The sequence below is a fragment of the Aquila chrysaetos genome, chromosome 4, assembly GCF_900496995.4.
Source record: "Aquila chrysaetos chrysaetos chromosome 4, bAquChr1.4, whole genome shotgun sequence".
In the NCBI taxonomy this organism is placed as follows: domain Eukaryota; kingdom Metazoa; phylum Chordata; class Aves; order Accipitriformes; family Accipitridae; genus Aquila; species Aquila chrysaetos.
In genome coordinates, this window is record NC_044007.1 from 22,574,824 (window position 1) to 22,601,088 (window position 26,265).

At 41.2% G+C, this 26,265-nt stretch overlaps 1 protein-coding gene across 1 annotated transcript; it reads right to left on the bottom strand.

Moving 5' to 3' along the window:
- BAALC (BAALC binder of MAP3K1 and KLF4) lies at positions 1-26,265 on the bottom strand. Its single transcript, XM_030012736.1, has 3 exons — positions 26,030-26,265; positions 7,379-7,548; positions 1-4,224 (listed from the first exon to the last, which is right to left on the bottom strand). Exons 1-3 carry the CDS (start codon positions 26,193-26,195, stop codon positions 4,120-4,122), a joined length of 441 nt encoding a protein of 146 aa, XP_029868596.1. The 5' UTR covers positions 26,196-26,265; the 3' UTR covers positions 1-4,119.

The following is a 26,265-nucleotide window of genomic DNA, read 5'->3' on the forward strand; positions in this document are numbered from 1 at the left end:
TCACTTTAAAAATTTTCTTTATTTTCATTTTCAAGTTCAAGGTCAATCTTCAATAATTTGCAGATAAAATGAGAGTACAAAAATGCTCCTGTTAGTCTAGTTTGAATTTAGATAGATAATTCACTATTTCCAAATAAAATGAAGCCTGCTTTTTCAAACACCATTTCTGTGCACAAATTATATAGCTCATTCTTTTCATAAGGCATGTAAAACAGATTTCCGTTCAAACATTAGATCATTTTATACTTGGGTGTCAGAATTAAAAACACAAGTAAAATGTTTGCAAAAAACCATGCCTGAACTGCAGAACAGAAGTACACACTAAAGACATTACAATGTACTCACGCAGAGACATGCACATATGAATATATATGTATATGAACATAATAGGAAGATAAAAAATATCTGTTTTCTGTTTTGTATGCGATCTCAGTCATTTAGCTAACAAGAATGCATGTTTAACCCAGTACTCATATATTGCTTACACAATAATTATACTTTCCTATTTTTTCAGTACAAGATCATTTCTGTCACATAGTAAAATTGTGTGTCTTCCAGTCCATGCCCTACAGAATGGTGAAATGATGAAATACATTAAGGAAGCATAAGGGACAAGATGAAGGAATACTGAAAGATAAGATTGCACTGAGTCTTTGAGAAGATGAATTTGCCTAATGATATCTATGGGTAACTGTAAATTCTCTTCTTTACCCAATGTCCACTTTCTTTTGAGTGATTCCATTTCTCACATAGTGGAAGAAAATGTATTTTACATGTATATGCGCATTGGAGGAAAATCCTATCTATACATTGTATTGGCATTATGGAAATTTGGAGGAAAATCCTATCTATACATTGTATTGGCATTATGGAAATATGACAAAGTAAGTTTGTTTCTGTTTAAAACCTGAACGCAGGTAAATCACTAAAACTCACCACATGTTGGCAAATCATTCCAGCAGAAAGCGTGTTGTTTCAGTGTAACTGTAGAAATCCTTGTGTGCAGCCAAGGGACATTGAAAAAATTAAGTGGCATAACATCTTTTGGGGGAAAATTACATTTCAAAAATCCTGTCATATAAGAAGACAGAGATGTCCGCAGGTCCTTTACCTAAAAGTCTATGTCTTCTAACACAGTTATTTTATTTCATGTATTTGAGCTCTTTATATTTGAAAGATGCTACTCGAAGAACAGACCCTGTAAATAAGACTCTTCACGCCTAGGAAGGCCACCTGGAGTGAAGATGTCCAGATGATTCTTTGAGCTTGCTTCTTCCACTAAAACCAGCACACAAATCTATTTTTAGGACTTTAAATTGCCTTAAGCAGTACAGACTATATTCTGTCACCCTTAATTATACAGAGTGGTATATTATTTTATGAAGAAACTGGTTGTTTCTACTGGTGGTTGTCTCTAGGAGAAGGAAAGTAAAGAAAACATAAATATAACCATATCTATGTACAGAGGCACGATCCACATCTCCACAACATGGTCTTAGTTTTATTAAGGTCATTGGAAGCTTATGCATCAAGAACTAAGAAGCCACCTAAGACATAATGTAATTTCTTTTCAGTTACCACTTAATGAATAAGAACAGTAATGTGTTACATGAGAAGATTTTATAAAGTTGCTTGTAACTAGACATCGTTTGTACCACAGAAGTTGGATCCAGTCTTTGAATGCCCTAAAGTTAACTTTCAGGATATAAACAGGTTTATGGGATCTTGATGTAGCTCAGGAAAGTTATCATGAGCAGACAGAGGGGTCATCCAGGGCAGTCAGCCTTCACCACTCCACAACTGCCACCCTGATGGTGGATGTGGTCAACATAAGCAAGGTCTGTTGTGTTGCCCAGATAATTATGTACCAAGCCCATCTCCTGCTAGCCATCTTATCACATCTCATGCTCTGAACACGAGACTCAAAAGCTGCCTCCCTGCCGACTGCTGGACACGCAGCTAGGACTGTTTCTCATACGGATGCGCTATGCAGCATTGCAGGCTTGCTTCTGTTGCATGACCCAAGCCATCAGATGCATCTGGTCAGCACATCATTACAAAATAATCTCTTAGCTAGTAAATAATCTCACTGCCAGGACTCCTCTGTTCTTGCATCTGCTCACCCTAACATGGTATCCACCCAAGGCAACTATCTGTGGAACAGCTTCTTACACAATGAACCTTCCCTTTTGCCTTCCTTCAAAATCGCCTCTACCCTTTCACACACCACCATCATTAATCACTTTCCACAGCTTTCCTGTGTAATACGGGTGTATACGGCACTCTCTCTTTCAGTAAATCCTTCGAAACAGAAGTGGGTTACAAGTCTGGCACAGATCTGAAATGGTTCATCTTCTGCTCTACACTAATAATGCAGAATCCTGAAAGCGTGCTTTCAATTAGGTCAGTACACGGCCACCAACAATGGTTATCCATTTCTAAATTAATATTGCTGAGCTGCTACAGCCACTGTTTATTGTTAGAGTGAGTCAAGTCCCTTCCTCTCCTATAATGTTGTCAGCAAGTTAGCAGAGAGCCACAGCTTGGAAGGACATATGCAGACTGCTGTTGTCTTACCTGTACAACACTATTTTCAATATTCTTTAGTTGTTCTACATAAATGTGCAGCACAAGATCACTTACCAGATAACACACTGACCTGCAGAAAGCTAAGGACAAGTTCTTTGCCCCTTTTTAGGACATGTAAAAATAAATATTTCTTATATATATGCTATTGTATGCAAAAAGGTTGCACTAACTCTGGATTTAAGTTTGCCTTTGTGTTGGAATAATTAATAAACAATTCCCTATTGCATAGACTTGTACTCCAAGGAACGTATTAAATACTCACATACCCAGCAGCAAGTTATTAAAACAATCCTAATATGGAATAAATTAGGATTCAGTCCCACAATTCTATTTATACTTATTTGCCTATGTGTAAAAAGGACTTCTTACAGTTCATACATGGATTTTATTCCCAATGCCATCTGTCTGTTATGAACACCTTTTGACTAGTTATTTTAAATGGCCCTCTAAGGATACTCATATATGTCTGATGGGGGAGGCAAATGAATTTACCTCTTTTATCTTCATAAACGGACAAAGTCACAGAGAATATATATTAATACTTCTATATTAAGAAGCAATATGTTGAATTAATTCCTGGTCTTTACTACGCCGAACACTTACTATTCCTTTTAGCTGTAAATTTATGATAAAAGTGGAGTACTATGATACAGGATGTTTACAATTAAATTAAATAAGCCCTGCACAGCAAATCAACTATAACTGATCAAATAAAGTTCATTTTTGGAGCTGTCATTGGAATACTGTTTTAAGAATCATGGTTATTTTCATGTAATGTTAGTGATCATTTTTTCCAGGTCAGTCTGGGCCTCAACATAATTAGAGGGGCATGTATAAAATAACCAAATAGCCAGAACCCTACCTGCCAGCTAAGACTAGGAACTTCAAGTAAGGCTGATCAATATGAGAGTTACTGTTTTTAAGACTCAAATTCTGTCAATACAGAAAATAAATTAAAACTAAGTAATTAAAAGGTTAATATGTAAAAAGGCTACTATATGACTGAACTATATAAAACTGTCAAATATAGTTTAAAAGAGATTTAATGGAAGCCACCTATGTGTCTCTTTCTGAGATCTCTGGGTTTGAGTTTTATGAAAGTGAGCACTTTAAATGAATTCCGGGGGTTTGAATGTACACACTCGAAACCCCTTATGACTGAAAATGCAGATTAATTTGTTCATTTCCTGTTTTAAATCGAGAAGAAATGTACCCCTCATCATCCGGCCTCATCCTAATAGCAATGCAGAATAGGACATACACAAGGAGATAATATAGGACTTAGTAAAACCAAATGGCATGAATTTTGGCGTATGTCTGCGCAGTGCCACTGCTTTAGACAAATGACATCTAAACATCCTACAGTGTCTGCAGCTGGTTTCTACAGGACATGTTTCTGAAGGCACTCAGCAGCAGCTGCCTGCTGTATTCAACATGGAACATCTGGAGATCTTCATATCTTCAGCGACTGAGGACATTTAAAGCACAGCGGAGCATTTTCAGGTCCATCCTCACCTGCGCTTTCCTTCGTTAATTGACGCAATTCTTTGTTTTCCTTCTGTCACTTTGTCTGATGTTTTTTGTAACATTAATGGTGACTTCTTTTGTGGACATTTTCTGTGCGTCCCATTTACTCTGTGAAAGTTTTAAACAGTACAGTGAGTTCCACACTGACAGCACAAAGAGTCATTGATGATTACCTCCTAATTTATGAAAACAGTTCTACTTAATAAACAGAATGCCTCCAGCATTCTTCACACAGTACTGTGATGTGGAGCAATGTTCTCATTCAGCATGGATGCAAGCTTTTATAACTGCTATTAGGGCTGTGGATGTCAGTAGACTTTGGATCAACCCTCTTGGCTGTAATTATCATCTCTGCACATGTGTATTCTAAAAGCAGAGCAAATAAATCTGGTTTCAGTCCAGAAGTGGAAATTAGAGGTTCCTTTTGATGTCACTGGGAGTTGAGCGTGACTAGCCTGAGACAGAATTTTCTCCACTTTATTTTATGTTTCTTAAGTGAAAATATAGTTTCAGAATAACTTAGTTCTGCCTGCATATAAGACCCAAGTACAAAATATACCCTTCAGAGCTTCATCAGATTATTTCCAAATATTCAAAAAAGTCAGTCTGTCTGAGGCATGCAAGTGCATCCCTAATTTAAATTTATTCTTCTCCATCTCCTAGTCTGTCTGCTTGTTGCCATAAGCAACGCACTATACTGCGCAGTAAACTGGATAGGTCTAGCAAAGGACACTCAGAACCAGGCTGAAAGAGACACAGAGCAGCTGAGTTAGGTGGGTTTCGGTATTGCATTTCCAATGTTTCATGAGACAATTTGTAAGTGTCAAGAATGCCAGGTAAATTAAGCATCATTTATATGGCAACAATGCCAGGTGGAATAATGTCTGGTAAACTTCCACTGACATCAGTGGAAGGTACAAATTTACCTGAGAGCAAACCCTGGTGTTTATTTGCCGCTGTGTGTTACTTCACATTTCTGCAGCCTGAATACACCTGCTCCTTTGCTATCCACTCCCCCCATGCTCCTGTTCACACAAGGACTCTCCAAAGACTACACATATCCTGAAAATCCAGCCAGGTTATTGTCAGTCAGTGACATAATCTGGATACCACCTTTGCTTTTGGGGTGCCTAATCATTCTGTTGCCTTCACTGGTATTAGGACTCCTTTCATCATCAGCATCTTTTACTTCCAAGTTGTGTTAACATTACCCTCATAAGAGGATACTAAAATTTCCCAGATGCAGCCCGTGTCAAACCCTTTCCCTTTCAACACCACAAACTGTACCCTGTCACATAACCGATGGTAGGGGTAAGGCAGTAGGAAGCTTTAGAGCTTGATGCCTGAGAAAATGAGAAACAGCGAGGTAAAGCAATTTACCCCCTACTACCCCGCAGACAAGTGGCAGAACCCAAGTCTCCTGAGAGCACCATGTGCTGCATCACATTCTATTCTACAGCATGTAGAGATAAAAGAAAAAATGTAGTCAATGTGAATATTCAGATGAATAAAATGGGCACATTTTGAGTTGGGGGGATAGCCACATTCTCAACTCTAGGCACCTATACTTTAGGTGTCCAAATTGGAAACCTGCTCATCTTACACTTCCCTAAACAGGCAGTGGAGAAACAGAAATTCAGAATGGCAAACCAGAGCTGGAGCCTAACTTAGATACTACACTTCTGCTGTAGGAAAATACATTTCTTTTTTGACTATAAGAAGTCTAGACAACTTACCTTCCTTTCTTAGACACCTGCATTAGATGCGTAGAATAACGTAAATGCCCTACTTATCATCAGAAATTTTCTTTGCACTGGCTTGCAACAGTACAGATACATATTACTGAATTTATCTTAACTAGAAAAACGCCGGAGGATACATTCAAAGCCATAGGGCCCCAGGTCAGGAACCCACACTTCACTGAGTAGTCCCATTACAGTCAACACTCACATTATTAACATGTTGTGGGAATTTGCCCATACTTCCTAGTAAGTCTAATACAGAAGTAATTTTTCAGTCGCTTACAAAGTTAGACAAACAATTTTCTCCAACATACATTATAATTCTTAAGTGTGGCCAAGTCTTTTTCAAATTGGATTAATAATTATGTTAGTTCTGTTCAACCATATCCAACCTGACCAGTTCATTTTTCTCTGTGGGCTAGGGCCTATGACAGGCATTTATGTTTTTCATTTACAGCATACCCATGGCTCTAGATGTCACGTTGCTGTAGAATGTGGCCCTATACATCTGGAGCTGCAGTATCTTGTGGAAAGATACAGCAGGATCCATGTCACCGGGGAATGTTTCTGTACTATAGCAGCACAGAAGATAATATAGCAAAGGCATAAAATAAACACGCATGTACCAATGTGGTGTTTGTTAGCAAATGCAAGGTGAATTGAATCCAAATTCCCTTTTTTATTTGCTCAGTCCCCCTGGGTTTAAATTTCCCTCTCTCAAGGATATGATTCCCAAGAGGGAACAGCTCCTTATGGGATGGGTGTAGCAGTTCCACCACATGCCGTGCTGAGAGGTCTTCCCATCTGAGAAATCGAGGAAGCAGTAAACCAACCATAGGTTTTGGATTACTTTAATCTGCAGCAGCTCAGCAGCTGCTACAGAAACAGGACAACAGGTGGAAATACGTGAGACAGGCAGGTAGGCAGCTAGCACAGGAGAAGTTTGTGCTTTGGTCTAGCCCCAAAGCCTTGCGTGTTCATACATTACTGTTACACAGGATCATCCTTCTACAGCGTATACAACATATGAGCGAGGGAGAGAATGGGGGGAAGATCTGATCCAAAGCCTGCTGAATTTATTGCAAAGACTCCCATTGACTTTGTCAGGCTTCACATCCAGCCTTGAATGAACCAGGGTTCGTGCAGCGCACGCAATTTAAGCAAAACAGCAATTAAGGAAAAATCCATTCCCTTTCAGATAATTAATCTAAACAGTTTGCACAATACATGCCACAGCTGGACTGAGCTGGAAAAAAGCAAGTGGGGGAGGGGGGGGGGTTGCTGTAACAAGTGCGTATGTTACTCTGATCGCCAAATAAAACATCAATTTTGTGGCCGTTCAGGCATGAGGCATTGTCAGAGGTGCTAGGCTTAGTCATGCCATGGCTGCGGTGCAGCCATTTTCTCTTATCCCCAGGCATTAAATACAGTTTGACTGCAGCGTGGAAGATTGTCACTAAAATAAGTTCGACCTGGTTGAAGCTAGTGCTGAGTGTCAGGGAGCCTAATTATACTCTTACCTCTGCTGTCCTGCAGCTGTTCTGTCTCTGCGTCGGAGCTCCCGTGCCCGGGACCATGGGGTTTGCACACTGAGGACCACAGTTGTGCCTCTTCTCGGCGTTCAGTGTTCCAGCTGCAGCTGATGCTGTAGTTGCACCTGTCTGAGCTGATTTCCCATCCTCCAGAAGACCTAGCAGGGACACATGAAACTGTGCGATTAATACTGAGGAGCAGTTTATAACTGGCTCTGGCTTCCCTCTATTTCACATTTTTGTGATAGCACAAGTCATGGAAGGTGCGGTATGGTACTACAGTGAGAGCAGTCTACGTCCTTTTGTCACCTTTATCTTCACACTTTCCATTATTTGGCTTTTCTCCTATAGTCCACTGCCCTGTGAAACACTGGCTCAGAAAACATGGAGAAGTGGTTAATGAGTGCAGCATATCAGTAGCCTTTTGGTCACCTGCACATCTCCATTGGCTTCTCCACACTCACAGCTGCTTGCATGACCGAGGGTTTAACTAAGGACCTAGAGAGGCTCTCCTTAAATCTGTTTCAGTTCTGGGAAATGAAGGGGTTAGATGTGAGCATGACAGATGAGACCAAGATGGATGGACCGATTGCTCTGTTCATGGCCTTGAACATTTTTTTTCATCAGAAGTTGAGGAAAGAAATTCAGGAAAAATATATTTCATACTGGTTTGACTATCAGTAATCAAATAAATGATTAATTTGCTTTCTGCTCTAGCTGTGTGGATAAGGCATGTGTTGTACAATATGATATTGGCCAGCCTAAAAGAATTTTCTCATCTTATTGCATTAACAATAACCAGTTGTCATTTATGGTGAGTGCAGAGAACTAAACATCTGGTTGCAACACTGGGTCTGAAATCCAAATACAAAGAGCAAGTGGGATGCATGACTGTAGCTTTCAATTTTATTTTTGGCAAAGCTCATTTATAACAAGCTTTATGTTCAAATAGAAAAAAAAGGCAGATTTACTAACTGGCAATGCAGGTGTCAAAACGGAAAGAAGAAGCAAGGAGTCACAGATACTAAGTGAAAAATAAGTATGAGGAAAACCAATGACAATTCATTGCTACTTGAAGTGTACATTGTGTCATCAAAACCTTCTGCCATGAATCAGGTGGGAATTCAAGCACAGTATTAAGGGTATTAAAAAGGAAGCAAAGCCCTGAATTCTCTCCCAGAAATCTGTAAGAAAAGCTGCTTTATCAGTAGAAAGCAACATCAGTAGCAGCTAGCAAAGGCAATGACTGAAATCAATAAGGCTTCAACCAAATATTCAAAGACTTTATACTGAAAATATCTAAAGCTGTGTAAGATTTAAGAAGTCTAAATAGAAACTAGTCACTGCATTTCCCTGAGCAGTCAGAAGATGGTGTTAGAGTTTTCCAAAGACAGTTTAACTTGTAGTGGTGGTAACTAATAAAGCTAAGTCATTTACTTTTTGATAGAAAAGATTTTGAGTTGAAACTTGAAAATATTATATTATAGTTTATTTAAAAAAAACCCCAAACTTCAGTCTTTGGAAGATGCCTTTTCTGCTAGATATAAAAACTAATGTTGTTCTCCCATCTAAATCTATAGGCAACTTCCCATAAGACAAGAGTAAACCTCATCTCTCCTGCATCTCCCAAAAGTCCACACCTACTAGTGTTTTAGGTCTTATCTTTTCCTACCACTCCACAGTGCCAGCTGAGAGGCATTAAAATTACTTGGTACAGAACAGTAAGTGGCATAGACTGATATCATAGACAAAATCAGTTGTCAGGAAGGGAGATGGAGAGGCAATTAGCCACGTGTGAGTCAAAGCTCTAAGCCAGCAGTCACGCCGTAGTCTACTGCTTCACCTTGTGCTGGAGCTGTGAGAACAAGCTTGAGCACAGCTTTGAACAGGCAAAATGCTCTAGGCATTACATACTAATTCCATTAATTGAATCTTGGATGTTTCAAACATATACGAATTATGAGTTTTTCCTTCTGTGGAGTCATCCTACTAAATTACTTTCCACCAGGTGTCCCTTTGGCCATCTGGCCTCTAACTAAATTGTCTGGTGAAACAGCTGTCAGCTGAAAAGCCACTTTGTTATTAAGCACAATTGTTCATTTATCAGATTGCATTGCATCTTTTGGTCTCACGCAGAACAATTTTTCTTACATCAATCCATTTCTGGAGGCTGATGGAAAATGTCAGTCCTGAAAATGGTATACCTGGTTCATTGTTTGTCCTCTGTTAGTTTGCAGCGTGAGCATCCTTGTTGCATCCTGCATTGCAGGGTTGAGACTTTCTTTGCAATAGTTGTCAGAAATGAACCAGGTACCAGCATCTGAGCCTTCCACTATCACTCTACTATATTTTTATATGGGTGACTTAGTTGTCACCAATACTAGTGCAAAAAGCAGTGCAAAAACCTTTTTTATTTTATTCTGAAATATGTTTGCTATTCTGAAGTTAAGAATCTATTTTAGAGTTCTGTTTCATTGGCAAATAGATGATTTATAGAGTAGGCAACAGTTTAAAGACTTCGGTGACTTGCCCTTTATGTATGAGCACTGAGCAGAAACTACAGTGAGAATGCATGAGCAGTGGAAGTAAAAGCATGAGATTTGTTGGCAAGTCATAAAGTGACACCTATTTTATAGACTAGATATATTACACAAAATGCTGATTGCAAAACAGAAATTACATTTACAAAGATTAGGAACACATGGTTGCTTTTAAAATAGCAAATATTTTTGCATTGCTATTTAGGGTTTGCCACAGTACACAAAATGGAAGAGTTAAACTTTCTTCTTCTGTACAGTCTGGAATTTGCAAGCTAGCAGGATGGCAACACCCAGGGTCTTGCCTCAGTGCCGTTTAAACCAAGCTAACTGTCGAGATATTTATATCATCCTCACAGCATGGGTTTGGTAAATAACCTCGTAGGTCTTTCACTGTAGAGCTTCAGTAGAAATTTAAACAAACGGGTTCAGTAATGTTGTTTTCATTCTCATGTTCTCTGCCAGGACAACCCCTGCCAAAAGTCTGTGGGCCTCCTCAGGCCAGGGAAAACAGCAGATCCCATCACAATGCTCTGTCAAATACACGTATTTTATTTTCAAATGAACTGGCAAGCCTAGAATATGCTTATGGCTCCATTCCCAAAACCTGAGTTTCTGGGTGATTATCAAAGCCCCACCAATGTGATGGTGACCCTTCCCTCAGGAATGGTTCGTCAGGGTTTGGGGGACTGCCAGGCTGGTCCCATTATGGGGAGAAATGGATGACAAGAGGCAGGTATTTCATTGCATGTAATCAGGTTTATTTATAAAGAACATACATGAGTTCTCTCTCAATGGATGCAGGGAGAATACCCAAGCAGCAGCCCCATTGCTCACAAATCCAAGTCTATCTTTCCAGCATGAAATGTGCTTAAAAGAATTTGCCCCCCCCATGGCAATGCTTACTGTCATCTCCCTTTTCACTGGCTTGCTAGGCTGCACGGGTAAGCTAACTCTTGCCTTTCTTACCAGGCCAATAGAAATCCTGTAGGCTGCAGTTTGATGAAAGTCGGGGAATGCAGCGAATCTGCCGAATGCCTGACGGTGCATGAGCAGCGTGACCTTGAGCAGCTCGTGGTGTATCCTTGAGAGTCTGGAAAGTCCCGAGCAAGAAAATGATAAGAAGAACCGTCTTGACGAATCCGCAGCAAAACTGTTACCCAATCATGAATTGTTAGTTACTAACTAAACCAATCATATATGAACACATACTCTGAAGAAGATTATAAAAAGCCTTGTTAGAACAAGAAAGTAGCCATTTTGGCACAATCTGATGTTTGTCGTGTCCGCCTCTACTGTGACAGACAAATGCTTTTTTCAGCAGCATGAGGGAAAAAAAGGGTTATTTTAAACTGAAATCTATCCCTAGACTTTATTCATCACCCAATGACGTAAGCAGTCGGACTGGCACAACTTGGGAGGTAGCACAAGAATCGAAACAAGCAGCAGAAAGCAGCTTAGGTTGGTGTGCTATCCAATAAAACAAAACCAAACCAAACCCCACTCATCCAGCTACACTCATCCTTCTCACTGAGTTGCCTCGCTGAGCTATCTAAATCCTTTGGAGGCATATTCACATTGCTTCCAACTACTCCGACGTCAGGGGACATACATTTATTTTGTCCATTTAGCCCGGATTCACCAAAGATTCCGGTTGTGTTACAGCAAAAACAGTGTTGCAGACCCAGAGTAAGATGTGATATAACTGACTGGTACAAAGGAGCTTTCTTCCTAAAACCTCTTTCACTAAAAAATCTGATGATTTACACCAAATGATGGCAGTTCAAATAATCAGAGACGGCAGATCAATAATCAAAAAATGTGTGTATTTTCACATGCACAATTTGAATGGTTTTTGAAAAAACAAATTTGCCCAAGGTTTTTGGTTTTTTTTTCTTTTCCCCATTAAAATGCTGGCATTAAAGTACTGCCTTTTGTTCAAGCTTCCCAAAATATGAAAGTTTGGGAAAATTTGACATGGACAAAAATCAATTCCAGTTACTGAATTTTACCAATCAAAACTAAAAATCGGTCCTTAGGATATCTGGGTATGTTTCAGCTGTTCCACAATTTAAAAGAAGGGCATTTAAGAACAGTTTTACTATTATATTACTATGTAATGAACAGAAAGCTACCTAAAATCAGAGGCCTCTCAATGTAAGTATGAAGACCAGCAAGACAGGACAAATCTGTCTGAAAGATGTATCCTATGTGGAGAACAACAGGCATATTAAAGGTAGTATAAACTCCCGGAAGAGGACAGAGAATAGAACATGACAATTGTCACTACACAAAAACAAAGGCACTGGTATTTTTATGTAGCTTATATTAACAGTATAAATAAAATTAACTCTCCAAGAACTGCTGCTACTCATAATTAATAGTCTACCCTAATGTTGAATATTCAGACTGCTAGTAAGTCACCAAGTTTTTCCAGTCTTTCTGGCATAGCCTCCTACTCTCTCTGCTGTAAATGTAATGAAAAATTCAGTGTGTCCAAGCAAACATCAAAATGAGTTTTTAGAAGGAAGACTCTGAACACATCAATGCTTCTGTTACCTTAATTGTCTAAAATTGTCTTTATCAATTAACCATAGTTATTATCATCATGATTCTTTGTGTTTCAGACTATTAAGTCATGTATTAATCCGAGGTACCATTTTCTAATGAACAGAAGTTTTCTTCATAACAGAATTGTAGGCAGTAAACTGTTTGTACTGTTCAAAGGCATCTTTCATTCCCTAAATGCCACGTGGAAATCTGACAGAAATTCACCAATGCATTCACAGTACTCTGTGATGCCCTTTTTTCTCTGCTGGCTCTAACATACTTATGCCCTAACTTCTCTCTCTCAACATCTCCCTCTCTGCCTCACTTATCTGCCTGGCAGGCTGTACCTCACTTCTCTAAGAGCAAGAGTCACTAAGTCCCATCTCCCACCATGTTCTATGAGACCTCTTAGTATGTGCTAGCATGTGTTCTTTTGTCTACAATCCTAATAATTTTTGAATTTTGAATGAGTTTTCAGAAATTCCCAGACAGCAGCATCCTTCAAGTATTTTGTAATTTAGGAGATAGATACTTAAAATTGTAGTCTGAAAAATCACTCACAGATTTGCAAGCTTATGTCCATTCAAAATAAAGCATGCTTAAATCATATTTTATAACTTTAAAAAAACCCCACATTTAAATGGGGAGGGAGCAGTCTAAGAAAGCTTTTAAAAGATTGTTTTAGTAAATAGGATGTTAATCACAGAGAAGTCAAAGAAAATGTAAAACATGGAATGGCAATTTTAGACATTAGACCTGTATTTCTGATTTCTTCTATTATAATGACAACACTAGTGATAACAAAACCAAGGATAATCAATGCATAGATGCTGCTGTAGTTCTTCATACAGCCTGGTTACACTTAAGAATTCAAATGATCCTTTATGAGAGTATCTCATAAAGAGGAGAGGAAATTTTTACTCTTAATATTTAACTCCTTCTAACCAGATTTTAGTATGGAAATAAAGATGGTGTGAAGAGGGGGGGAAATGACCTAATTAATTCAGATTGTGAAAGGAAAACTGGAGTAAAAAGCAAAATAGTGTCATGGATTGATAGCTGGCACAGAGGGAAAAAAGAGAACTAGGGGAGTCAGTTTTGTGCATGACAAAAGATAAAGGTATGACTTCCTCAAGGCTTTTTGCTAGACCTTATCTATGTATTAGAAAGCTAATATATATTTGCTAATGATCAGGAATGGGAGAAGGAACCATATAGCAACATTTAGGGATAGCCCTTAGTTATCAGGACTACAGGAAACTTTGCAAACCACAGACAGCATAAAGGTAGGTCTGCCTGGATCTCTTTGCATAGACCTCACCAAAAGAGCAATAACTTAGTAAGATGAACTGAAAATTTCTGTGACTAACAAAAAGCAGCAGTGCTGCAATAGCTAATACTGTCAAGAAATTTGGAAGGGCTATGAAGCCTTGAGGTATGGAGGCGAAATTAATCTCAGCCAAAAGGATCAGACCTTTGTGGAGAAAATTATTCCACATGTACTTGTCACAATATTGTCCTACCTGATTTTAAAGCAGCAGGTAGTGACCCAAATTGGACATGAATTCTGACCCAAACACGCTATAGATCTGACCCAGTACTGTGGACCCTGTGCTGTCACATGCTCTGCTACTGAAAAACAAGCACTTATTTGTTTAAAGTGGGTAGCTGTTGATTAGTATGCTAAATTTTTATCTTTGGAATTGACTACAAACAAACCAGCAAGGTTCAATTTTCTGGTTCAGCAACACCCTTTTTTATTTATCATGGCTGTTATCTCATGAATAATGCATAAGATGCTGTTTCAGAAAATACCTGCATAATAAGATGCTGCACTGTAAAAATGGACTCTGAGAAATCTCACAGTAAAGATGAACGAACAGCGTTGATCACAACATGCAGTTGCTTCCAGTGGAAATATGTATTTGTTACCATCACTGAGTTTCTTGCTTTTAATGCTACAGAGTGATAGTAAGTATAGAGAGCACCGAAACTCCTGTTTCATATACCTGTTTTCCTGATTTGAAGCTATTCATGTTTGGGAAAGCTATGTGTCTGCAGGCCTGAGTGCTGGTATGGACTTCTGCTGCAGAAATAACACATAGCACAGATCCTAGGGAAAATTAATGGAGTGGAGGTTGTGAGAGAAGTCAGGTTTAAGTCATTTCCTCCAAAGCAGTAGCCTCAGGGATGAGGCCAGATGCTCAGGAAATCTGAAATAGCTTTTTTCCCTAACAAGAACGAATTTGGAAACTTTCACACATAGCAGAGAGTGGGTTTGTAAGCCAGGACGAAGGATCCAGAAGATCTGCAAGGGGAGGACCCGCTGCAGCAAGAAAACGTCATCAGAAAAAAGTTTTGTATTTATAGAATTGGCAAATGCAGTAACGCAATAAACGTGCCGCCTAGATGTTCAGAGAACCCAGTATGATTTATCTGAACTCTAATACGATATGAATTTTAGACAGTGAAGCAAAACAAAACAATGTATTTGCATCTTCTCCACGCTCTGTACAGGCCATCGGAATTCTGTGGAGTCTCTCCTCAGAGGTGCCATCGAAACGGTTCCCCCACAGGCTGGGGAAAAGGCAGGGGAAGGAGACCTGTCCTCCTCCCACGAAGCCCTCCAGGCTCTGCGGGCCCCCCCGAGCCGACCCCAGCCAGGCAGGGCTGAGCCGTGCCCTGGCACGCAGCAGGCGCGGGGAAGCGGGAGGGAGCTGTGTGCCTTCCTCCCGGCTTCCAGGGGATGCTTATTTGAACTCAGCTTGCCCTACAGCACAAACAGCCTCTTCGTTCCCTGTTTGGAAGGTATCTGCTTTACTTTCAGCGCTAAGGGAAGTAGTTGATAAATAAGAGGAAATTCTCTATTTACGCAAAATGGTGGGGCTCAGATAATAGCCAAGAGCAGAAGACAAATCAGACTACGAGATCCTCATCTGGCCATGGTTTTGTCACGTTCGGGAGCCCTGTGGAATTATGTTCTTCTCTAAGATTATGGTTTTAAATGTCCAGTACTAAAAGAACTGGCTCACAATGAATATATGTAACGCTTTTAAATGACTATATGCACACTGGAGTCCTGGCAAAACTGGGACACAAAGCACTATGCCTTGTGACAGTTTTGGCTGGCAGGTTTGCTTATTTTCCTATTTCCTTCCACTTCATTTCTGAGCATAAAACAAAGAAGAGTCCTATAGATTTCTGTATTTCAAAACTTCTTTTACCATTGCTGTTTTGAAATGAGGCAAGAGGCTCCTCTTTGTTAGATAAAAGGAATTTCTAAAAGTTTTTAAAACTGGAATTTAACATGCACATGCATAAATAAGCATATGATAAATAGCTCTGCAAGTCTGATGAGATTTATCACTATAATATGAAGATTTCTGCTAGACAGTATTCAAGGATTCTAGCAGACAAGTAGAATACAAAAAAAAGGCAGCATTAGAGCTGCAAACTTTAATATCCCTTACATGGCCTAATTTCCCAGGTACAGGCAGATGCTAAACCTTTGCATATTGGTATATTTTGATTTCAAATTATGATACAGAATCATGGTATACCTATCCTGTAAACAAACTTAACACTGTTGCAACCACATCTATGAAATGAAAGGTGAATATAAAATTTATATTTATTCCGAATAGAAAAAGCACACTGCAACACTCTTTAACAATGTGTGATCATTTCTAAGCTCAAGACAAAGGATACTACATGGAAAATAGACTCCAGAAGCAGAATAAGGGGGAATTGGTCTGACCGTGAAGGGAAGATAGGAAAGGTAAACCTGAAAGAATTGTAATCAGGGGGCTAGGGGAGGACTTAATGGCAGAAAGACAACAGAGTTTGATGGATGAAGATACAAATTTTAATAACTGGAACAGGAAAGAAGAACTGAATTTTCACTATATTGTGGAATAAGAATTGGCAATATTTTGGAAGACACTAAAGGTTGAGTACATTTTATTCCTGAGAAAATCACAAGACAGAATGGATTAAGCAACTTACCACTGCCACATGATGTGCCAGAAACAGATCACTCATTCCTCCAAAGTGAAAAACTAACAGAGAAATAGAAAACCTCTGAAGTGCTTTCCATAATGCTGCATTTTAGAAGGATAAGCAGTGCAGGCATCTGCTTCTCCACATGCAAAGACACAGGCTATGTGAAAAATTCACCTTAAAAATTATACCCTCCATGCACAATACCTAACATCACGACTCTCCAAACTAAGTCAAGTCAGCCTGTTTTCCAAAGGTGCTTGCTTTTGGCTCAGTTCCTGTCTTAGCCTTTCCTTAAAATACAAAGAAAGAAGTTCCCATTGCAGGCAAGCACTGTGCAAAGTGGAAAACAAGCAGCAGACTGCTGGCCCTCTCTCAACCATCCTTCCCACAACTGTACCCACCCTGTTTGAAGACAGGTTCTGAACAGTGGCTTAGATTTGTAGACATTCACATGGTCTTTCCTTCTCCTTCAGGATGTGGTAACGAAACATCACTCATTATGTTTTAGACTAATTTCCAACACAGAAATGGAAAGTAGTATTATCATTCTCATTACCTAGCTAATCACGCATGGAATTTTAAGATGAGTAGATAATAACATTTCAATTAATCATAATGAGGAGCAGCAAAATGTTTAGGCAGACTAAACAGAAATCCTTATGAAAAGCATCTAAATGTACATGAAACCTGAGCTGAAATGACTCTTCAGTTTTGCTTACCATGGTTCAGCAGCTGGAAATTGAAGCTAAAGGTTCCAGGTAAGACATTAGACATGTATTTTGACAATGACTTATTAGGTACTGGCCTAATTTACAAAGGCTTAAGCAAAATGTCAGCCACTGGAAAGCTCTAAATTAAGTCTGAATGTCCCAAATGTATGCTCCATACAGGAATTAATTCAGGGAAGACCAGTGGGCTGTATGACCAGGTGACATTTCCAGCCTTACAGGCTATGAATATATGAAAGGCTACTGATGACTTAACTGGTTCATGGTATGACTGTGATCATAAAATGCTTTGCCTTAAGATACTTGTATGCATGTGAAAAAGTTATCACTCACATTTAGTGTTCTCCTGGTTTCGGCTGGAATAAAGTTAATTTTCTTCTTTGTAGCTGGTATAGTGCTGTGTTTTGGCTTTAGGATGACAATAATGTTGATAACACACTGATGTTTTAGTTGTTGCTAAGCAGTGTTTATACTAAGTCACGGACTTTTCAGCTTCTCATACTGCCCTGCCAGTGGGGGCTGGAGGGGCACAAGAAGTTGGGAGGGAACACAGCCAGGACAGCTGACCCAAACTGGCCAAAGGGATATTCCATACCATATGATGTCACACCCAGTATATAAACTGGGGGGAGTTGGCTGAGGGCACCACGGCTCAGGGATAGGCTGGGCATCGGTCAGCGGGTGGTGAGCAATTGTACTGTGCATCACTTCTTTTGTATCACTAGAGGATTGGCTGATTATTTTGCTCTTCAGTAGCTAGCCTGAATCCATGGTCTTCCAGGAGGAATGAGAAGCTCCACGTTACTTCTTTTTCATCAGCTGCTTAAAATTTAAGGCTCAGTCAAGCAAACAGCAATGCAGAAACAATAGTGGGTTCAGGAAAACCTTAAAATGGAAAATCCTACCTCGCAGCCTACAGCTGCCCATGGTAATTGGTAAAACATCACTCCCCCACCTACCCATTTGTTTTACTTTTAGCCTGTGTTTTTCCTAAACAGAAGAGAAAAGGCAGTGCGACAGTCTAAGGAAGTAATTATGCATGTACTCATCACGTAATAAAATTGGGATAGGAACATGTTATTTATTTGCGTACAGTAAAGGACCAAGCCACGTTTTTCATGCAAGGCCACTGCTGAGAAACGCACGCAATCACACAGCTTTCAAAATATTGTAGGCATAACCTAGAAAAGAGTGCTGCTTTATGCAAGTCAAATAAAAAGCCTTACAATAAACTCACGGCTTCAATCATTCAGTTTCTGAGTCTTAACTATTACTGTATTTTGATTTAAGATAAAACCCAACTCTGAATCTTAGATTTTTTTAACGGTAATCAATTTATTTCATTTTTAAACTGCAGGAATACCTGAGAAAAAAAACTGGGACTAGCAGTATCAGTTCTATTTCTGTTAAAAAATATATTTCTATCCCTGACTACAGGTATAGAAAAGACAGATTTCTGTCACTTAAATGCTGGACTACTGCAGTATGTGCTCAATGTGGAAATTTTGAAAATTTTAATCTATGGGCAATAAGGTAAACTGCACTCTGAACTGAGTATCCTGTATGAAATACATTACACCTCTACTTCGAGACTGGCAGGAGTCTTCATTTAAAGCTAATTCCATTTTTAAGTGTTAGTTTTGAACTATTCATTCCTAAACTGGAAAATACAGGATTAGAACTGGCCAGAAAGTATAAATTCATTCCTAAGGAAAAGAAAAAAGAATTTTTAAATGTCCTGAATCAGGATATAAAGGGGGAAAAAAAAAAAGAAGAGGAATTTTGCAGAGCAATTTCCTTCCGAGCATCGTGCAGGCAGGACCTGTCATTGACAAAACCCATCACTCAGGTTTCCTGCTCAAACCCTTGCAGAAAAGACATTTTTTACTGGCAAAAATGATTATTTTTCCATTTGTGAGGGAGGCATACAGCTGGGTGGTGCATCAGTGTTATTTCCCTTCCATCCCGCAACAATTCCCACCCTTCTCCTGCAGATGTGCTGTGAAAAGGTTGACTGAAGTCCCTAAAGCATATGGGAATGGTCAACTCCTCTGCAGCGGCAGGGGCTCCGGGCTTTACCATTGCTTTGGTTTACCTCCACGTTTGGTACTGAGTTTGTACTTCCAGTACTGACAGCAAGGTTTGCTATTTATGTGGTCTTCCAGAGGTGTCGTGAGGTATGACATAAAACTAGGTGCCACTCGGAAAGAAACCCTTTGAAGAACAGCCCTACCAAATCATGCTTTTAAGAAAGTGATTTTCAGAGGGCTTTCAACCCAATCTTCTTCTTGTGCAGATGGAAGCACCTACACAAACCCACTCTACAGAGGCACTTTCCGCATTTAAGAAGTCTGTTACCCAGCCACGTAAATGTTAACACAGAAGAAGTAGGTGTACAAAGTAGAGGATACACATAAGAAGGCTGCTTCTGAAAGCTAGATGGTAAAAACTAGATGCAAAAGCCTTTTCTCCCTACTGTATGAAATATCCCACTTGCTATTTTTTCTTTTCTTCTCTTTTTGGGTGGTTTAGAAAGGTTTCCTCAGTACTGCCCTCCATACAGAGGCTAGTGACAACTGAAATGGCAGAGATCATATAATTAAAATCCAGAAACAATATTAAAATGGGATCCTTTAGCAAATACCATATAATTTGTGGTGGGTTGACCCTGGCTGGATGCCAGGTGCCCACCAAAGCCACTCTATCACTCCCCTCCTCAGCTGGACAGGGGAGAGAAAATATAATGAAAGGCTCAAGAGTCGAGATAAGGACAGGGAGAGATCACTCACCAATTACCGTCATGGGCAAAACAGACTCGACTTGGGGAAAATTAATTGAATTTATTGCCAATCAAAATCAGAGTAGGATAATGAGAAATAAAACCAAATCTTAAAAAAACACCTTCCCCCACCCCTCCCTTCTTCCCGGGCTCAACTTCACTCCCAATTTCTCTACCTCCTCCCCCGCAGTGGCGCAGGGGGACGGGGAATGGGGTTTGGGGTCAGTTCATCACACGTTGTCTCTGCCGCTCCTTCCTCCTCAGGCGCAAGACTCATCACACTCTTCCCCTGCTCCAATGTGGGGTCCCTCCCACGGGAGACAGTCCTCCATGAACTTCTCCAACGTGAGTCCTTCCCATGGGCTGCAGTTCTTCACAAACTGCTCCAGCGTGGGTCCCTTCCACGGGCTGCAGTCCTTCAGGAACAGACTGCTCCAGAGCGGGGCCCTTCCACGGGCCGCTCTTCAGTCACAGGCTGCTCCAGCACAGGCTTTCCCATGGAGTCATGGCCATCTTTGGGGGCACCCACTTGCTCTGGCATGGGGTCCTCCGTGGGCTGCAGGTGGATATCTGCTCCGCCGTGGACCTCCCTGGGCTGCAGGGGGACAGCTTGCCTCACCATGGTCTTCTCCACGGGCTGCAGGGGAATCTCTGCTCCAGCGCCTGGAGCACCACCTGCCCCTCCTTCTTCACTGACCTGGGGGTCTGCGGGGTTGTTTCCCTCACATGTGCTCACTCCTTTCTCCAGCTGCAGGTGTGCAGGCTTTTTTCCCCGCTTCTTAAATACGTTCTCCCAGAGGCACTACCACTGATGCTGATGGGCTCGGCCTTGGCCGGCGGCAGGTCCATCTTGGAGCCGGCTGGCATTGGCTCTGTCGGACATGGGGGAAGCTGCTGGCAGCTTCTCACAGAAGTTACCCCTGTAACCCCCCCTGCTACCAAAATCTTGCCATGCAAACCCAATACATCATTATATCCAAGGTCTGGACTAAGGCGGAATAGGGAATTACTGTAATATGTCTACAGTCCAGGAAGAGGCTGTATTTATTCACTGTTACTGTAATTCTGAACGATAACGAGGTTATCTCCTGAAAATATCATGTCAGAATCACTGCTATAATTGTTTCTTAAACATACCAGATTTTGAACCAACCCTTTAATAAAAGAACAGTAGTAAATGGGCATAAGACCACAAAGAGATCCTGATACACCCTTATTATGCGCTAGCAAAAGTGATCCCTCTTTGGCTCTTCACCTAAAATAGATTTTTTATTAAACACTTCTCTGCAGCCCGATTTACGAGAAACCATCTGCTGCACCAAGTTCTTAATTTACAACCTGATGCTTGCTTATTCATTTTTGTTAAGCTTTTAACTTTATGTATACCTGGTAAATGAAAGAGCAGATGACTGCAGCTGTGGTCCCAGCCAGCTCCAGTCCCTGTTGTTATGGCAACTGGCGCTCGCACAGCCCTGCTTGTCGGCTGCGGCTGCTTCCAGTCCTCCTACTGTAAAGGATGGAAAATTGATTTTCAAAAACTTCTCTGTGAAAGGTTACCTCTGAAACCCCGTATTCTGCATGCTGAGTCTTGACCAGAGCCTAGCAGCAAAGATGAACCTGGTCTATAAAACTTCCCACAGCTGTCAGCGATCAGAAAATAGTAGAGCAGCAGCATAAGCCAGCCATTTAACCCCAGAAAAAAGAGCAAGAAATATTCATAAATGCACAACTATATTACAGGCAACTATGCAAGACAAACTGTTAGCCAGCCAGATTGCTAGAGCGTGATAAAACTTCTCCTGTATTCCTCTGATTTTCATTATTTATTTTACAAAGGACTCGATTCTACTCCCATTTCGTAGCTATTTTGCAAATGTCTTCACTAGGGGATGAACTGATCCTAAATCGCAGATTTCATTCCCGGCAGACCACTGACTGCAGGTACGTTTGCTGATACCATGAGGAAGTTTTTCTCCCAAGTGCATCAGGTGAGTGTGTGTGAAACGTGGATAATTTTTTTCTTTAATATGCTTCAGGAAAAACATCTTTACTATAGAAACAGTGCAAGGTACAAAGAATAAAAAACACTTGTCTGTTTTTAAAGGCTTAGCTGATACTGTGAGTCAGGTAATGATAAAAAATAAACAAATGTTTTAGTAGTTGAGGGACTGAACAAGTGAGCCCTGAAGCAATCAATATGCCGCTTTTCAGTTCTGATACAAGAGAATTCTTTTTTATTTGGTTGCTACATCATTTAAAAATTAATTATTTTTATTTGCATTTCAGTAACAATCTCCAGCCAAGACTGGGGTCCTAGTGTGCTGGTCGCTGTTGGAAAACAGTAAGGAGAGATCCTGTCCTAAGGCGTTTGCAGCCCATGAAGTAAACCATGTTTGTAAGGTCTCTGACCACGAGGCAACACGCTGCTTTATCCACTCTGAGGCACTTTCAACTATAATAAAGAAAAAATAATTGAATACAGCAGCTAATTTTTCAGTCACTGAAAAATGGAAAGAAATAGAAATCAGATGGCTTAAAGCCTGCTTTAAAACAAACAAACAAAAATTTTGTTATAGTCAATATTGAACGGGTTTATAAAGCACTTTTACAGTAGTGGTTTCTGGTGGGAAATTATGCATCTTAAGTTACTAGCCTACACATATATACACATATATCAGCAAGGTATCCCAATGTAACACAGCAGGCTATGCAAATGTGTTCCAAAATACTTGACAGGTTTTGTGCAGTTTTTGTTAGTTCAGCCCTTTCCTTGCAGTTCGCTTGTAACCCATGGTGACTGCCCTGGGGACTCGCCTGCTCCTGCAGATTCTTACTTCCCCAGAAAGTCATTACTTGTGCTAACACTTCCACTTAGCTGAATCAGACCCTCTAAAGAGAAGGCAATTTGTGCAAAGGGTTGCAAGGATCAAGGAACGGTTACTAAGCAGAAATGTAGTCTATTATTTTCCCCAGCTATAGCCTACGCAGTAGCTCAATCCTGTGAAAAGTTCTTTGCTCACATAGCAATGGATGTTCTTAAGAGAAACTGCTCTATTGTATGGGCTCTCTGTGAGTCTTTTGGTTTTTCCTCCCTCATGTAAGCCACTCGCCCTATGAACAGTACGTACGCTTATCTTCTAGAAGTTGTCTTTCAATTTCACCACCTGCAATGCTTCATGAAGTTATTACTTTTCTACCCTTCTTCACCCGTATCAATTATTTACCCTGTTCATCATTGTCAAAGCCTCAGCAGTGTACTTGCAACAAGTTGCTACCACCTATATTTGTGGCTCTCAGTGACTTGTCGTGAACCTAGGAAAAGTTGTCTGTCTTATTTTAGCTATATTGTAACAACGGATATTGTCCTATATGTCTTCCTGTAAAAAATAGGGAGATTGCAATATGCATTATTAAAATGGATGTAAAAAATCAAGTAGGGAAGTGAGCAAATATTCTAAGGAAGGGTCAGCTGAAATAGGAAGAAAGGAAAAGCGACGGGAAAATTAAAAAACCTCATGACTTCCTTTTTAATTTAGTAATATTTTAGCTTTCAAAATGCTTTAGTAAAGATACAAACATTTGGCTACACAAATACATATAGTTCCAATGAGAGCAGACACAGAAAGCTAAATACACTGGCTGACAGAAAGAGAAGGATATAATGAAATTTTGGGGTGGGATGAGATTACTAAGGTCAATACACAGTAGTTACTAACCCTTTCCTCACTGATATGCTTGCTGATCCTGTATACCATACATTCTTTCATCCCTGAGTGATTTACCCCTCTTTCCTTTTAATGCTTTTGGCTTTTTCCTGAAATCTTTCCTTCACCCTGCCTCCAATTCTCTCTCTTCACAGAATTTCACCAATTTATTCCAAGCGAAAAACGACAAAGAACAACTTCATCCTCTTCTCCCCAGCTGCCTTTGGCTGGTCCCCCCTTCCCTGGCTGCCTTCTCCCTTTCTACATCCCAGTTACAGAAATTTCCTACCTCCACTTACGCCAGTGTCACGTACCATCTCCTCATCTCCCCCATCCTGCTGTTATCCCCTCCCTTACTATTCCCTTTTGTCTCTCACTCTTAGGTAGTTTTCAATTCTCACAGTAAAGGCATGTTTTCCTCTTCAGGTCTTAAACCCATACTTGACCTCATTTGCCCCTCCAGTTGCTGCTTCCTCTCCCTTTCATCCATAAATTCACTGAACGTGCTGTTTCTAGCCCCTGGAGTACCTCTCCTTATTCCTTTCCTTTCCTACCTCAAGCCTTACCCTGCAACAGCTCTCAGTGAAGTACTTCCTGACTTTCAAGGCACTAATCGGGACCAGTGTGCATTCCTCAGGTTCCTTAAACTGCTGCCACCACGGCTGTGTTGAAGGGCGAATCTCGCCCTTCCTGAAGTCCTGCCAGTCCTTCCTTTGTTCCTTGTACTAGTCTGTCCTCTCCTCATTCCCCTCCTCTCTAATCTCTTCTGCAAGGCTTTCTTGTAAAGAATTTCTCTTACCCTAATCAGTCTCTATTGGACTTGAGTGTTGTCCTCTTCTCCTTATCTCTGGTATTCTCATCTGTAAACACAAATTGAATTATCGCATGTTTCTAGGAAGAATACTAACTGATCTACCTCTTTATCATCTCCTATTCAATATCAGATCTTGGACTACCTGGCTTCTGTTTATGATGTTTAGGCACCAACTCAAAGTAAACATGGCTAAGATAATGCTAAGCGTGGGTACAGAGGTAACACTCGCTGTGTTTAGCCTTCATTGCTGGAGACGAGACTGTCAGCTGTCATTCAAGCTTAGCAGCCAGTGTTGCCTTGAACCTCTTTAAATTCCTTACATAATCTTCTTTAATACAGCATTTCGTATACCGACTCACCTTCAAATTCTCATAATTTCACATGTGATTACTACAAAGTCTTTCTTTAGCCTTCAGGAGTACAACATAGACCCTTTATGACTGCTCCCTCCCTGTCGTGTTTCGGTCAGCACAGTCATCATCTCCCTATTCCAGTTGGCCTGTGATGCTCACCTTTCTAGATTTTCACTCCTACACTTTCATGATTTCTTCCTGGTGCTTTGTAGCTCGCTATAAAAGTCTGCAAAGCTACTTCTTTTCCTCTGAAGCTGCCTATAGGCATTTACTTCATTATATGCAAATTATAATCTTTCTGGGACGGCGACCATTTTCATGTTGTGTTTGTACAACACCGAGCACGATGAATTTCCAGACCCAGACTGAGATTTCTAAGCACCGCTGCAATACATAATAATTCCGAAAACATTTTAAACCCCACACCAGATCAGAGCTTCTCATTCCCTTTCCCATCTCTGTCCCTACTGAAATACCTGAGGCGCACAACTGAGAACCTACCACACTGACAAGAACTGAACTGGGAAATTCAAACTCGTAGGTCAGCTCCTGTGCAGCCCACCATCCGATCAGTTTTCTTTTCTGTGTATCATCCTAACTGGAGGCAGCGTGGAAGAAGGCTGCCATACCACCGCCTCTTCCTTATTTTAAACCTATTTCCTAAACGACTTGTTCTGCAGAAAAAGCCACGTATTCCCCAGCAAGAGCCTCAAAGACCAAGTCCTCTTCCCTGCTGGTGACGTTACTACATCGTTGACGGCATTTACACGCTCTCTCCCACAACCAAGCACGGCCGCGAGAAGGTCTCTCGCTCCTGAACAAGCTCTTCCAGAGACAAGCCCGGGGCGCGGACGGCCGGTCTCGGCGCGCTGCCCGGGAGCTGCGGGGCCGGCAGGCAGCGGCGGATGCTCTCAGCGCACCGTGCCGCCGGGGCGAGCCCACGGGATTTTTAAGCGCAGACTTTGGCGTCTACGTGTTGGGGTTTGTTTTGGGGGGGGGGGGGGGGGTGTAGAAAAAGACGTTCTCGGAGAAACAGGCAAAGCGGACAGATAGGTGGCTAGGCACACCTATATACACTCCCTGTGTATCTACAAACACACGCACGGCTGTTACAGCCTTGCCCCCTCCCCCGCCGTCCGGCCGTGCCCACCCGCGGCGGGGCCCCCACTCACCGGGGCGCGGGCCGCCCTGCTCCCGCCCGCCGGCCTCGGCGCTGCCGCCCTCCTGCGGCGGGCTCTCGGAGTCGGTGTTGGTCAGCCAGGTGGACTCGGTCTCCCGCGTCCAGCTCTCGTAGTAGCGGGGCTCGATAGCGTCGGCCCTGCTGCCCCCGCAGCCCATGGCGGACCCCCGCTCCGCCCGCTCAGTGCCGCCGCCGCCCGCCGGGCAGCATCGCGCCGCCGGGCACGGC

Coding starts and splice junctions, on each gene's coding strand:
- BAALC (XM_030012736.1), bottom strand. CDS start 26,195: ATGGGCTGCGGGGGCAGCAGGGCCGACGCTATCGAGCCCCGCTACTAC. Junction 7,549..26,029: donor GCAGGGCGGCCCGCGCCCCG/GTGAGTGGGGGC, acceptor TGTCCCTGCTAG/GTCTTCTGGAGGATGGGAAA. Junction 4,225..7,378: donor ACAGCTGCAGGACAGCAGAG/GTAAGAGTATAA, acceptor AAACTTTCACAG/AGTAAATGGGACGCACAGAA.